Source organism: Myotis brandtii, unplaced genomic scaffold, assembly GCF_000412655.1.
Source record: "Myotis brandtii unplaced genomic scaffold, ASM41265v1 scaffold1053, whole genome shotgun sequence".
NCBI classification, from domain to species: domain Eukaryota; kingdom Metazoa; phylum Chordata; class Mammalia; order Chiroptera; family Vespertilionidae; genus Myotis; species Myotis brandtii.
Window position 1 is genome coordinate 140,573 of NW_005353549.1, and position 15,862 is coordinate 156,434.

Genomic DNA, 15,862 nt, shown 5'->3' on the forward strand with positions numbered 1-15,862 from the left:
CACCCCCCCACCATGGCTCAGTAGGCCTAAACATGTCTCTGAACCTGCTTCACTTGTTTCTTCATTAACAGGGTGCCCCACTTCTAGAGGACAGGGTTCATGTCCCAAGGATCCCGTGACCTGATTCGGTATATGGAACAGCACAGGACATCAGTAAATGTTTATTTAACAAAACACATGGTAGGGAAAATGCTCCCATGTCTTTACATTATCTCTCATCTTTTTCCTCACACCTTATGAAAATTTAAATTTTCCATTCCCTGCACTGCATAAAAAAGCTGATTCATTCACAATAAAGTATAAATGGTTTGTGCACTTAAATTCCCTGAAAATTTTCATTGTTTACAAACTGGCCTGCCTGTTTTGACAGAAAAGGGGGATGGTAATTTTCTGTTTCCACTGGAAACTGGATGTTAGAAATGATTTAAATGAAGGTGGTCCTTACTCTACCAATATCTAGCTCTGTGCCCATTTACAAGTCATATCACCTATTAGGGGATCCCAAAAGCACTCAGCTCAGTGGATGAGGTCCCTGTGGCTGGGAGGTTATCTCAAAGTACAACCAAGTGCCTCCATTTTCTTCGTCATTCATTTACAAATGGTAAATGGTGGCAGCTGTTTCAAGACATCCTGATCTCTCTGCCTTGCCTCAGCCCTAAAGCAAGCCCTCTTCACAATTGCCTGCCTGGCTCTCTCTAGCCCCCTGCTTCAGACAGAGGGGAGCTCTGTTATCACTGTGACCAATGGCCCCACGCTGCGATCCATGTCCTTCGGTGGAGAAGGAAGAATGAAGGATCTGCCATCCAGATGGTACCAAATGGAAGATTCGGGATTTGGGGACCAGATGTGATTATGAGGGAGCAACAAATTTAAAAATCCGCAGCCTCACGGCACCCGAAATGCACAGTAAGAAAACATGTGCTGTGAGGATTTTATGTGGATCCTGTGCGATGGTTTCACTCTGGATTATTAGTGGGAAGATTTAGGAGCCCAGCAGGCAGAGCAGCTGACAGGGTTCTGCCAAACTCCCCTGTGTTTCCATTTTAATTCTAAATTCAATACCTTTATCCCAACCCCCCCTACCCTTCTCAGTTCTCCCACTGGGCTAGTTCTGCCAGCCCCACAGCAGGTACATTAGCCTCTCATTCTCTACATCTGTCTCTATGCTGCCCACTGATGTGGAGAGAAGCACGTGCCTGCATCCGCTGGCCCTGAGGCAACTTCACACTGTGACACGTAAGCTGGCCACCCTGCCCTTCCAACCTCTCTCCTGGTCCTCGTCAGTGCCTCCTCCAGTTCCCTTAAAACTGCAGCCTTATGCTTTAAACCCAGGAGCTGAAGGCCTGAGGCCTTGCTTTCCTTGGGAAAGCAGGCTGTCCTCTCTCCAGATGGGCTCAGTGAGGCAGGAGAACCACAGCCCAGTAGCTCCCTTACAACTCTGGGGGAAAGGTTAGCAGCTCTGCCAGTCTTGTAGGAACCAGCACCTCTACAGCCCCATCTGGTAGTTCAGCCTGGAGAACAAGAGCCCTACTCCCTCCCCGCAACTCACTAGGAGGCCTCCTCACTGCCCTGAGCCTCAGGTTTCTCCTATACCAGTGGTCGGCAAACTCATTAGTCAACAGAGCCAAATATCAACAGTACAAGGATTGAAATTTCTTTTGAGAGCCAAATTTCTTAAACTTAAACTATATAGGTAGGTACATTGTTATTAACTTAATTAGGGTACTCCTAAACTGGCCTTTGCTAAAAACGTCCTCAATCTAACACCACTTCTTCAAAATAGACTCGCCCAGGCCGAAAACCGACTTCTGTGCATGGGCCACGAAGTTTCAATCGCACTGCACACGCGCGCCCGCACGTAGTATTTTGTGGAAGAGCCACACTCGAGGGGCCAAAGAGCCACATGTGGCTCGCGAGCAGCAGTTTGCCGACCACTGTCCTATACCAAAGGTTATAGGCTCCTCTGGGGTTATACTGTGACCCAATAGTGATGGTGAGATACTGCGATCCCAATGTGGAATGTGAAAGAGCCTATTTAAAACAACAACAACAAACACTACAGTCTTAGATTTTCCTATCCTCATTTCAAGGACTTCGGAGACCCCACCCTATTTTAGGGACATGAAATCCAAAGTGGTGATGTAATTCTTGGCACCTTTTCTCCTCCACCCTAAGGCTCTTCCCAAAGAAAATGAAAGCCAGGAGGTATGGATTCCCACAAGTACCAAGCCATGGGAACTACCTTCATTTATCCATGATTTTCTTTATTTTTCCTCAAGTAGGCCTTCATTCTGTCCTGTGGCTTGTGTGGCTTTTAATAGTTGCTCCATTAACTATTCTCTCTCTCTCTCTCATTCTCTCTCTCTCTCTCTCTCTCTCTCTCTCTCTCTCTCCTCTCTCTTCCCCTTTCTCCCTGTCCAGTTTCTCCCTCCCATTGCATCTTTTTCCTCACCTTATAAATAGAGTGACATAACAAAAGAAATTACCCAGACTCCCCCGGTAGGCATTTACCTTCCCTGTCTCTTGTGCTGCTTCCCTCCACATTCAGACTTTTCATTTTTGTTAAATAATTATCTTTTACTTTTCCATTACCATTGACACACAATATTGTATTCATTTCAGTTGTAAAGCATAGTGACTAGACATTTGTATAATTCACAAGGTGATCACTCTGATAAGTCTAGTACTCATCTGACACCAGGCATAATTACTATAATACTAGAGGCTCAGTGCATGAATTTGTGCACAGTTGAGTCTCTCAGCCTGGACGGTGATCAGGGCTGATCAGGCCATCTTGCCCAGTCCTGATAGGAGCCAATCAGGGCCAGCCAGCTGGTGGGGAGGGACCACGGGAAGTTGGCCAGCCATGGGAGGTTTGCTGCGGGAGCACACTGACCACCAGGGGGCAGCTCCTGCATTGAGCATCTGCCCCCTGGTGGTCAGTGCACATCATAGCAACCAGTCGTTCGGTCAACTGGTTGTAACAGTCGCATAGGCTTTTATATATATAGATAGATTATTGTCTATATTCCCTAGTCTGTACTTTACATCCCCGTGACTATTTTAATAACTGCAAATTTGTACTTCTTTATCCCATTACCTTTCTATAAAGTAGTCCAGGCTTAGTGTTCACTTTCTCACCTCCCATTCTCTGTCAGCCTGCTGCTGCCTGGCCTCCTGTCCTATTATCACTGAAAATGCTCTCTCAGCGGCCAGCAATGACCTTCTAATTGTCAAAATCACTTAGATATTATCGAGCTTCATTATAATTGATGGCTTTGGTCACTGTTGACTGCTCCCTCTTTGAAAAATTTCCCTTCTGATTTTCCAGACAAGCCCATCTTCTTGAGTTTTGCCAGGCAAGCCCATCTCTTGAATATCATTTATTTTATCAATTAAAAATTACTTCTAATATCCTGATGCAAATTAAGCATATTTCTGATGCAGCTACAGGTAACAAATTTTGAATACTCGCCCTGGCTACTTTTGGAGTGATTATTTATCATTAAGTCCTTAAAATGTGAACCACTCTCCTTAGTATACAGCTTATACTCACACTGCTAGAAGGAAGCATTTTAAGTAAAGTAAGACAATAAAACAGAAGCATTTTAAAGTAAGACCAGGCAATAAAACAGGTGTTTAGCCCTTTTAGATAACAGAATAGTACACAAAAAAAAAATGGCATCAATCTCACAAAGCATATAAAGAATCTGTTTCTCTACAATAACAAACAAACAAAAGCTACAAGAGTGGTTGTATATACAAAACACTGAGATATTGCTTCACTTGCAAACAGTTCCTGACCAGACAGGGAGACAAGACAGAGAGAAGGGCACAGGGAGAGGGGGGAGGGGTGCGCTGCATGCAGAAAGTCAGGGAGGTCTTCTCCCAGCATAAATCTACAGGCAGGAGCTGGATTCACGCACCCACAGGAGAGGCCGAGGTCAAAGGCATGTGCTGGTGCTGGCTGATGTGGGTGGTAGGGTGCCTGGAGCCTCTGTCTGCCTGACCCAGTCCCCTGATCACTTGTTCTTCAGGCTTCAGCCCAGAAGGGGGTTCTGGGTGGGGACCCGGGCCAGCTGGGACAACTGGCCAGAGAGGAAGGGAGGTAATTGCTCCCTGGAGTCAGCTGTAGAAAATTGAAGCCTGCTTGGTGTGCCCATCCTCTTGCCTCTGGCTGGCCTAGTCCATCCTGCCACCCTCCCCACCCCACCCAGAGGCCCACTGGGACCCAAGAAGAATATATGGAATACTCATTTTCATGTACTTTATAGTAGTAAGTACTTTCTTAACCAAGAGAAAACATTAATTTAGTGTTCTTCCTGGAACAATATTTGAAACAGGAATCTAAGTGATATATGTGGGAGTATTCACATAATTTGAATGCCAACATGAAAATAAAGTTGGGGACAAGTAAAAGCATATTTCTCTCCTCCTAAATTGTATGGGGTACAAAGTAAAATCATTCTAAATTATACCTAATAGCCTTTCAGTTTTGTCCACATTTTTTCTTCATGGAGGGAAACAAGATATCTCTCTCTCTCTCTCTCTCTCTCTCTCTCTCTCTCATTCTCTCTTGCTCTCTCTTTGATTGTAAGAACAGAAAGTCTACATTAGAGATCATGGTGTATCCCAAATACAGCTCTCTTTGCTACATACAGTTCAATCAATTGCAAAACTTATCAGGCTTCCCAGTCTTTATTCATTAAATACTACCTTCACAAATTTTATAATAGCTATGTACCAGCCTGTTTCAGAGACTAGCCAGCTATTCGCTAAACCCCATTGGTTCGTTCTTCTCCCAGCAGCTCCCTGCAGTTAGGTGTCCCCAAGAAAACTAAATTCTAGATCATGGACGGGAGCAGAAGAGATGTGCCCACTGCCAGGCCTATTCCGTAAATATCTTCCCCATGTGGTTCTCATGCTCTTCCCCTTTCTACCTGGTGGATGCAGACACACATAGAAGCTTTGGTAGCCACGTGTTGAAAATGATCAAACTGCAGTAGTGAAGGGACTTTGGTCACTGAGCCATTGCTTGGAGGAGAGTTGACCACATAACTTGGGAGCACAATGGTAAGTTCCTTTGAGGTGCAAGTCGCTGAGGAGCACCCAGGAGGGTATATCAGGGCCTCCCCAGAGGACCTCCTACCACTCAAGTGGGTAGAGCATTTCAGGCATTTCACAAATGCTCCAGTGCCTCCTGGGGGCCTGGAAAGCTCTTAGAGGAGATGGCACTGAAGCTGAGACAGAAAAGGAGAAAAAGGAACCTGTGAGGTAAGAGGCAGGAGGAGAGCATTCCTGAAAGAAGGAACAGCAAGGGCATGGGGAATCACTTCCTGGAAGAAGCTTCCAAAAAAAACAAAGGCTTTGACTTCAGAAGCCGCTGCAGATTGGGTGCTCCAGAGGGTCAAAAGGTAACCTGGACATTCCTGACCTGTTGACTCGCACAAGAATAGTGAATTAAAAGGCAGATTGTATCTGGGACTTAATTTTGAACCCTGTGTTCAGCAGGAAGGCTACGTGAGAATGATGAAAAGCATACCATTTCTTTACATGTTGTGAGAAAAGACAGTGCACAGCCTAGCCTTAAATATTTTGTTTTCATTTGTTCTATATTTGCCTCTTTTTCTACTCATTCACCTACACGTTTATTTGGACAAGTAAATTAAATGTTTCTTTTTTTATTGAAGGGAAACAAAGACTTAGTTATGAGTCCTAGAGTTGAAGCCAGGGTGTCCCACTGACTGTGTTCTCCTCCTAATTGAGACAACAAAGACACGAGACAGCAGGTGAAGGCCTGAGTTCCTTTAGGACTTTCATTCCACGTTTTTCCCCATTTTCCTACATTTTGAAAGAAATACTTTAATGGTCAGTTTTCTGTGCCCTGGTGTTTTTTGTTTGTTTGGTTGGTAGGTGTTGTTGTTTTTTTTTCAAGCAAAAGCCATGCTTTTGTAAGATACTACATTACAATGGGCTATTCTTTCCTCCCAGCAAACATTCCTGCTTGATAGGTTTAGGAGGGTCCCAATTTATTGCTTCTGGTGTCCAATAACCTGGGAATGAGTGTCTATCTTCGTGCCCCGAAGGCCATGTTATTTCAGGAAGCTGCAGCTCTCTTAAAATCGTTCTCTAATAAAAAGCAAGCGCCACTAATTCTAAGTAAAGTGAGCTTTCCAAAAAAGACCAGCTGTGAACATTTTTTTTACATAAGAAATTTCAATAACAGGAGTCCATCGTGAAAACTGTACATAGATGAACTTTCTCAGGCATCACTGCCTATTTCTGATGTCCAGGAAGAAAACTTTTCTGCACAGAAAATTATAATTATAGCTATTTAGGGTTTTAAATCAGTATGCAATTTATTAAAGTGACACATTTTTTTAAAACCTGTGTTTTCTTAAGCTTTAAGTGCTATATAGACCTCTCAGTATTCCATTTAAAAATCTAGTTAATTTTAATAAGCGTTTTTTGGGGACTTCTTGTTTCTTTTTATTGTGGTAAAATATGCATAATGTCAAATTAACCATTTGAACACTTTTAAGTGTGCCATTAAGTACACTCAGAATGTTGGGCAACCATCACCACTATCCATTTCCAGAACTTTTTCATCATCCCACACAGAAGCGTTGTACCCATAAACAATGACTTCTCATCTCCCTCTCCCCACCCCACCAGTCCCTGTAAACTCTATGTATTTACCTTTTCTGGGAACCTCACATAAATGGAATCGCACAGTATTTGTCCTTCTGTGTCTGACTTATTTCACTTACCATAATGTTTTCAAAGTTCATCTAAATTGTAGCATGCATCACAAGTTCATGTCTTTATAAGGATGAATAATATTCCATTGGACTTTTAGTAACTTTTTGATCTACTTAAATTCAGTAGTCTACATATACTCTTAAATATTATACAACTTTAATAAAATATCCCCATGTCTTCCAACATAAAATCACGAGTGTAAATTTAATTGTCCAATTCAACTTTTGAATTGGTTTTACAGTGTGAATCTGCCAGGTCTAAGATGATCTGTCTGATTATGTTAAGAATCACAAAGATTTTACTTACCAGGTAAACACAGATTATCCCAATGATTGCAAATCCTAATCTGTACTTCATAAAAGAGTATTAAAATTGTGGAATTGGCTCACTTTGTTATCCCTATAGTCATTTCCCTCTTTTGGAAATGCATTTCTCCAGTAAATAAGCATCTTAAACAATTTGAGGTTGCTACATGTTGAGGGATTTTCAGCTGGGAGGCAGAATCTAACTTACAAGGGGATTCTGAGTTTCCTCTACTTTAACCGATTTAACAGAGCTGCTTTTTTTTAATAGTTGGTGGAACAAGAGGAAATCTCATTCCATGTGCTTCAAATGTGACTAATTCAGCGGCCCACAACACCAGGACTCGGATGACATTAGATTTGAGGAGAAAGAATTTATTCCTACTAAGAGTTTCTTTTTGGTTGGTTTTACACTTGCTAACTCTTTAAAACATTTTATGTCTTCCCATGTGCTCAAAGGCACTTGTCAACCTGTCTTTCAACACTCTGTTAGCATTCCATTCTATTTGCTTCTTTCATTCATATTGCCTCAGAATTCTATATTCTTTCTATTCTACGTAGGTTGCCAATGCTTGTAGACATTTAAACGTTTGATGGGATTCTTCATTTCTCTCATAACTCCTCTTGTTCTGAAGTCAGTGACCCGTCCATATCCAAAAGTATTTCTAGTCCAGAGCTAGCATATTAGTGGTTCACTTTAGAGCTTTAAACAAGCTTAAATAGCCCAATATTTTGTTGATTTATTGATTAATTCATGCAAGAAGCAGTTATTGAAAGACTTCTGTGTGTTAGACCACAAGGATATAGAAAAAATAAGACTTGGTCCCTTTCCCCGGAGATCTTACATTCTAGTAAGTGGGACAGGCATGTAAATAATTACATAAGAACGAAGTGCAGATAATGGTCTGTACAAAGTGAATCAGATGCACAGAAAAAAAAAGCAGAGGCTAACTGTGTCTCGGGGCACCAAGCATGGCTCCTCAGAACGTGTGAAGAATATGACATGGCTAGGAAGAGAACAAAGAGAGTGCATTTTAAATACTGGGGGAGGGGAGGAATGTCAAAGGAGCTTGGGGAAACCGTGGAACATTCAGAGATCTGGGGGAACCTGCGTTACACTGGAAGTGATGAGTAGTTGAGTATGTTCTGTTCACTACGTGAATGGTAGGATCAGTCTTTCAGGGATCTTGGATTCTTACAGCAGTGACTCCCAATCTATTTAATATCTTGGCATTCACAGAGAACGCTAACAATTATAAGGCACTCTGTGGTAAATGAATTACTTTTCTTTCAGAAAGAACTGACTGGCCCAGTGGGCTAGCTAACCTAAGCCTCGCTCAGTGAACACACACACACACACACACACACACACACACACTCCAAAGAATGAGAGAATCGATATCGTGTCACCTCTGAACCTACTCAGGTCACACCAGTTGGGATGCTTTGCTAGATAATGTGAAGTCAATGAGTGGATTTAATCTTGGGAAGATTATGATCAGATTCCATTTTCTTTGGGCAGTAATTCACAGAAGGAGGAAATGATTTATCAAAGAGATCTCAGAAGAAATGGCTTTTTTTGTATGTTGATTGTACTAGGAAAGGGAAAACCTAAAACAATAATAGAGGCCATAAAACAAAAAGAGAAAATAATAGTCAGAGGGGAAATATCTAAAACTGTAGAAGTAGACAGTAAAAAAGGAGTTATAGAGAGATTTCAAAGGCAACATGTTTGTCACTTTATTTATAGAGCAAAGTAAAACATTGGCTAGATTTAAGTAAGAATAATAAAGATATATGGGGGGGGGGCTAAATAACCAAGAAAAAATATATTACATAGGGAAGAAGTTATAAACTGTTTAGACAAATTTATAAAACTGTTTTTAGCCCTTACCTTTCTGAGCATAAATTTTCCTCTCAGCCATTCCATTCTGCTTTATTAACCCCAAAGAGATTTTAGAAATTCATTATTCCTTTATTAAGTATTATCCACTCTTAGAAATGTTTAAGTGGGAAGAAACTGTCGGCACTGATTATGGGAAAATCTGATTCTACAGACCTGAACCCAGGAGAGGAACAAAAGCTGGAAATGTAGCCAAGTGACAATGAAAAGGGAGTTTCAAAAATAGAAACGAGAGGTGTGTTCAGGATTTTTTTTTTAATCTTGTTTTCTCTAGAATAAAATTTTCTCTCTAATAAACCCAGCAGTGGTGACAAAATGGCCTTTAGCCACCAGTGATTCTGAACAGACAGTAATTGAAAAATTATAAAAACTGTGAAAGGGCCTTCATTAAAGGCAAACTGTAGGTGACCACAGTAAGCAGCCATTCAATCCAATCACTAACTGAAGGGTTAAGCATATATCCCCTGTAGGAAAATAGAGCACAATGTGTATGGGTTTAAGAAAGCTGAATAACTTTAAAGAGAATAGAAAATGTCCTATTAAAGATGATTCCAGTAAAAAAGAGGAAACAAACTAGCTACTTTCTTTCCAAATATGAGAAAACAAAAACTAAGACGTGTATGTGGGAGCCAATATGTTACAGGCATCTTTATCAATGTGATATGACTCTTGCAAGTCAGAGGGAGAAGTCACAGTGGTAGTTGCTTATTAACAAAGCACTCTATAGGGACACTATACTAACCTGGTTTCCCCCACACAAGCATTGAAGACAAAATTACATAAGAATGTAATTCTAAAGACAGTCCATGGGATCCTTACAGAATAACTAGAATAATGATATCACTAAAGGAATAGCACTAGAAACATTAAAGGAAAAGTGCACAAAGGAGATATATTCCCTGAAAGAAATCTTAGGGAGAGCGATCTCCCCTCAGGGTTTGTGCTATTGTGGGGGGAAAGGAGTAGAGGATAAAAGCATTGCAGTCAAAGCTAAACAAATGGTGATGAGAGTGTCATGTGTGCTCTTGGCCAGGTCGTGAGTGTGCACTCAGGCGGGTCACGTGAGCACTGGGTGGGTCATTTGCCCCAAAGGGGACCTACCTCATGAAATAACACCAGCCTTGGAGAAAGGGCAAGCCTCAATTCTACTTGACACTTAACCCCACAAATTCTGCTTCCACTGCGCTTATTTTCCTTCATGCGCTCATAGAGGGTGAAACCTCAGGCTTCAAAATGTGGTGCACTAATCAATTTCCCTCCTCCAAAGTAGCTACTCTTCCCAAATATGAGAAAATCAAACTAGACACAAATTCAATACAGGCTCCTCAAGGACAGACAGACTTCTGGTAACGAGGGGGAAGAGAATGTTGGAATTCTGGCAAATCATTACCCCCAGCTAAACAGGGCTTTTGAAATATTGGAAATCAATAGTTTGTGAGAATGTGTCATCAGAATAAGATAAATGTATCAATAATATCAATAACAGCCTGCTGTTTGCTGCAGCTTTTGTGTCCCACACTCCATGATCATTAGGTCATCTAGGGCAACCATACCCTGCAAGGCAATCAATGGCAAAATTCCTTAATTAAAGATATTATGATTTACACAGTCATCGAGATCATTAATTTCAAAATTAACAATAATAATAAAAAGAAATTTTGAGTAATCTTGTAAATAAATTTATGAAATTAATAAAACCATATTGAATATATATACATATACTATATGTATATTCTTCCCCCAAAAATACCGGTGATATGGTGAGTTAGAGATGTAGATGGCTAAGGAGTAGATTTACAGCAGTATATGAATTTATACTTAAAGTAATGATTCTGTTAATGTTACATTCTAATATTCAAATAATCAATATAAAGTTTGCTTTTTATTTTGTTTCAGTGCATACAATATATATGCTGTCTTTATTTTTATAATTTTATTTTGGATATAATTTTAATTGAATCATTTATTCATAAATGTACATGTTTATAAATGTGTTTATTTTTAATAACCTCTTTAACTTTCAAAGGTGCCTTTGTCAATGATATGCTCGTGCAACTTTTAGTCAATATTATCTTCCTTTAAAATTCTCACTCATTGGTCAGCAGGGTGAAGAAGTGAATGTTTGATTAAGTGTCTAATCTAATTTAAAAAAAAAAAAAACTTTGACCATGTAAACGGTCCCTTCAGGCACTGCTTATTCTCCCTGGGAAACTCTTTTCATGTCTCAGATGGACTCCCCTCTCACTGCTTCTCTCCGAAGGTGGTGTCCAGGGGACTGACCTGACCTGAAGTGGTAGGAAAAAAATAAGCTTCAGGCTCCTCTGGCCTCCAGGGGGATTACCTGGAAATGGGTCTTCCCACCTGGTTGCTATGTGCCCCACAGGACGCCCAAGGCTCTGTCTGCACTGTGCTCTGGCGAAGCTTTAATGGACCCAGTCTCACCTCAGCTTCTCCAGTGGAGGCAAAGGATAGAGCAGATCAGCGATTGACAAGTGTGTCTAGAGCTTAAGTGGGTCATCTCACTCTAAATCACTGTGCACGGAAGTGCCTGTCTTGAGCTGAGGATATGATTTAATGTCCCCCATATACTGTGTATCTACACACACACACACACACACACACACACACACACACACACACACTGAGAGTTCAATGTCCCTAAGTGTCCGGGTACCTGCTAACATCAGAGTGCTAGAATAAAACCAATGCTTGCTGTAAAGTAATTATACTTGTGATAAACTACAAAAAAAAACACAGAAATAATGAACTAACATTAGCCGTGGACATTAGGATCGGAGAAGAAAGACAGAGGCTGTGATCAAGACAGGGAGAAAGAACGAATATCACAAGAACAGTGATTCTATGCAGACTGTGAGAAAGTACTGTGCTACCAGAGAGGAGACGAAAACTTCTTTGCAAAAGGCAGATGCCTATTTGTCAAGGATGGTTTGAGGAAGAAGGCATGGACATAGATTATGTGACTTCTCAGAGTTCTTTCTAACAGTGCAATAAATATTCTTAAGAATAAAATGGATTCTGGCAACAAGACGAGAAGATACAGTTTTTGATATGTAAGGGGAAAGGCCATAGCTCTATGCCTAAGGACAAACACATTATTTTAAATATAATGCTTTTTAATGTGACTTCATTTTTCACTAAAACCAACAACATCTGTGATTTTTCAGTCACTACATGCCCACATCTTTGTGTTTCTTAAAATGTCCCCATTTTTTAACCATGGATAATATTTTGAGCTGTCCTTTATATTAAGCACACGTTTTTCCATTTTGTGATAGACAGGTATTTTTGTTAATATTATTTATATGTGTTCTATTTTAAACACCTACTATGATGTGTGTGTTAATCTAGACATTTATTCATATTGGGCTATGTTATATTTTCAGTTGATTTCATAGGTGGACTTGATGCACACTCCTACTACCAGGATCATGTTCAGTTAAAGCCTGTTAACCTGTAAGTAAAGGTGTCATGAGATGGAAAATATTAATCCTTCTAACTTGGTCAAAACTAACGAATCCTGAAATAATTTGGACCTGCTACTACTAATCATTGGTTTAGTTTTCCACTCATATTTAAAACACACCTTTCACATGTAACCCAACATCATCATTATTATTCATTCCAAAAAGGATTTGAAATAGGTAACATGATTTATGTTTCTAAAATGATATACATATTTTTTAAATCAGTAGGCTGATTGCCAAAGTGGAGAAAAGGGGATTATTTAGTCTACCAAAAAAAAGAGACTAAATATATGTCTTGTGGACAACATGACTGAGGAAAAAAGGGAGAAAGAATAAGTTAGAATCCAGGCTCTACCTGTGTGGTCTCAGGGGCCTTCTTTGATATCTCTGAGACTTGGTTCTCTCACCTGTAATATGATTTTGTTGCCCAAAATCCCCCTTTCTGGGACCCCAAGCCTGTTCTTTGTCCATTAGGTGTTGCAAAACCAATTATGAAACCGAAAATGAGCTTTATTTAGCAACTCAATGACCAGAGAATGAAGAAGTGGGAGCCTAGTAGCTCCCAGATCAATTTCTCATGGGCTTGGGTTCAGAGATGTGGATAGAGGAGGAGAGAAATGGAGGAGTGGTCTCGGCAGATAAGGGGAAACCAGTGGTGGTCTTCTCAGAACCAGGATTCTGCCTCTTTTTTGGTTCTTTTATGGCACCTTCTGTTGTCATCGTGGTGATGCTCAAGAGGTTTGAAGTCTCCGGGAGGCCAATTCCATGGCTGTCTTGGTCTAGGACATTTTAACTGGCTCCTTCTGGGGAGGGAACTATTAACCAAAGGCCAAACTATTTCTCAGAGATAAACAGAGTTACAGTGGGGTAGGGCTCTAGCCAGGTCTCATGGGACCACTGTGGGATAGTGGTTTCATAGGGGGAGGACAGAGGATGGATTAAATGCAATAAGCCATGTATAGTAGGTGGAAAATGCCCTATGATTGTGACTAGTACTCAAATATTTGATTAACTGTCACTAGAGGACATGGAAGAAAGTCAACAACCACAAGAAAAGCTACCTCACACTGGACAGATTTCAGTTGAGTATTAGGAAGAAATCATGGTGACTTGGTTGATAAAGTGCAAGAAAACAGGTACAGGGACTCCATTCCTACAAAAACCTAAGTAGCAAATAGATAACTGCATAAAATAATAGCTATCATGGGCTCAGCCCTTTGCATGTATTATCTCACATAATCCTCGTGAAAATACTATAATGCACCACTTAATACCCAACTTCACAAAGAAGGAAAATGAGGTTCATAGACATTAGACAACCTTTCCAAAGTCCCATTAGTACTAGGTGGTGGAGCTGGGCTCTTTCCTGGATGGCAAACTATCACCATGCCTGATGTTGTGGACTTGCTATTATGATGACCTTCCTAGTATGTCAGCCTAGTACTCTGCAATTCCATGGCAATAGAGGAAATTATGTAAAGCAGTCACTGGTGTAAGGAACATGTATGAAAGGCTTCATTTGCTGCCTTTTTGCCATGGTGGTTCCTGCCCAAATCTGCAGCCCTCACCCGGCCTCTTTGGGGACTAAAGCCCATACTGGCTCCTCCACCTCTCCAGTTGCATTAATTTCCTTCTGGCAGAATGATCTAATGGAAACATAGTTCAAAAATCAGCACTGTGCCCGTCACATGAGAGATGTTTAAATAAATGTTGGTTTTCTAAAGCAAATCCGATTTGGAAAAATATTCACCCTACATAACATTCCAGGACTAAGCAGTCACCACCTCATTACTCATGCTACCGAGCGCTCGTAAATAATGGATTGCAAAAATTGACATTTGTGGATTTGGGGAACTTGGCCAGGATTGTGACGATAATAAAGATGACCAGTGTATTGGAAGGGAGAACAGAATTGAAACAATGCCTGGTGGTGATGAGGAGAGTCCTATATATGCTTGTTATGCAGGAAGAAGGTGCTGAATGATTTATTTCATCTCCACTGTGAAAAAAAGTAACTCAGCAGAGAAACTGTAATACAAAAAATGTTGGTCAGATGTAAGAAAATCTTTTTATTAAGGAAAGTTACTTAAAACTGCAGTTGAATAATAATGTTGACAATGGAATCTCCTTTCATGAATGACATGTGTGCATCCATGTAGCTCAAAGAATGTTAACTGTCATGGCCCAGAGGCAAGTGACTTCCATCTATGCTCCCTAAGGTTCCTTCCATCTCTGTGAATCAAGAACACATGAAACATCCTCTTAAGATTACCTAAAAGGCTTTGATCGACTCCACTACCTCCTCAAAGAGTTTCCCCAACCACCTGTTCACTGCTGAACCCTCACACCTTTGTAGCTGAATGTAGCATAAGCTACAGGCTGCAGAGAATAATGGAACAGGTCTCTGCCTTGACAGATTATGCATATTATTCTATCAGATGAATATGGAATGCCTTTCAACCATGAAGGGAGCAGGAATCTGAAAGATCAAACTAAACCTGAATTAAAATCACTGCGCATGAAGCCATTTAAAAAGTCAGTGTGTGCTCCCCACAGGTACGCAAATATTCCACAGTGTATCCAGTTGGCATCAATCAGCTGTTTCATTATATTGGATTCTGTTGTACCCAGTTCAGTGATGCCATATCACCACCCAGCAACAGATTGGAGAAAAAGCCAGTCTTCTGTACTAAATTGTTAGAGAGGGGAATGAATACTGGTTTGTAACTTTAAATCTGTAATCTCCATGGAGTACAAAGCCAGGTTTTATGAGGAAGCCACTTTGTTAAGGGGATCAGGAGAATCTTGAGGCACATGTGTGTGGATGGGTAACTTTCAACTCTAGATGAGTAGGTCCAGACAGTCCATGCACAGGTAATGCTGCAGACTTACACAGGAAGCCTGCAGTCTCGTGTATGATTGTGTCACTGCTCGTCGTCATAAAGTGGACCTTTCCAGGACCCACAGTCAGATTGTGTAGGGACACGTGTGTGGGGATGAGATGACAGAAGTGAGGCAGTTCACATATGAATTTGGTCTTTCATGCTTTGTCACTCTTTACGGTAATGATATCAAGCAATCGAGGCATACTGATTAAATAAATTGGTTTAGTTCCATATATAGCTATTTATTGATTATTTATAAAGTGTGTGTGTTAGGGCCTGTGCTGGGTGCTGTAGACATAAAGATGAGTAATATTTGAGTTTTGACCACCAGTGGCCAATGATCTAGAAGAAGAGACCTACGTAGAATAAGTAGATACAAAACAATGTCCCCCAGGCAATCTTTTGCAGAAGGGGGACTATTTACTTCTCACGTAGGGAGAGAAGTCACTGAGATGACTTTGGAAAGATGATGAGGAGTTTATGAAAAGCAGAAGAAAATGGAGGCTAATTTGCTTGGCCGTTCCT

General features: G+C 40.8%; 1 protein-coding gene across 1 annotated transcript in view; it reads left to right on the plus strand.

Moving 5' to 3' along the window:
- Positions 1-15,862, plus strand: part of NKAIN3 (Na+/K+ transporting ATPase interacting 3) — a gene marked incomplete at its 5' end in the record, with an annotated part of 116,691 nt that overhangs the window by 94,638 nt on the left and 6,191 nt on the right. The window contains one exon of the mRNA XM_014540396.1: positions 12,372-12,441. Coding sequence (XP_014395882.1) covers positions 12,372-12,441 — 70 coding nt within the window. The remainder of the gene's footprint in view (positions 1-12,371; positions 12,442-15,862) is intronic.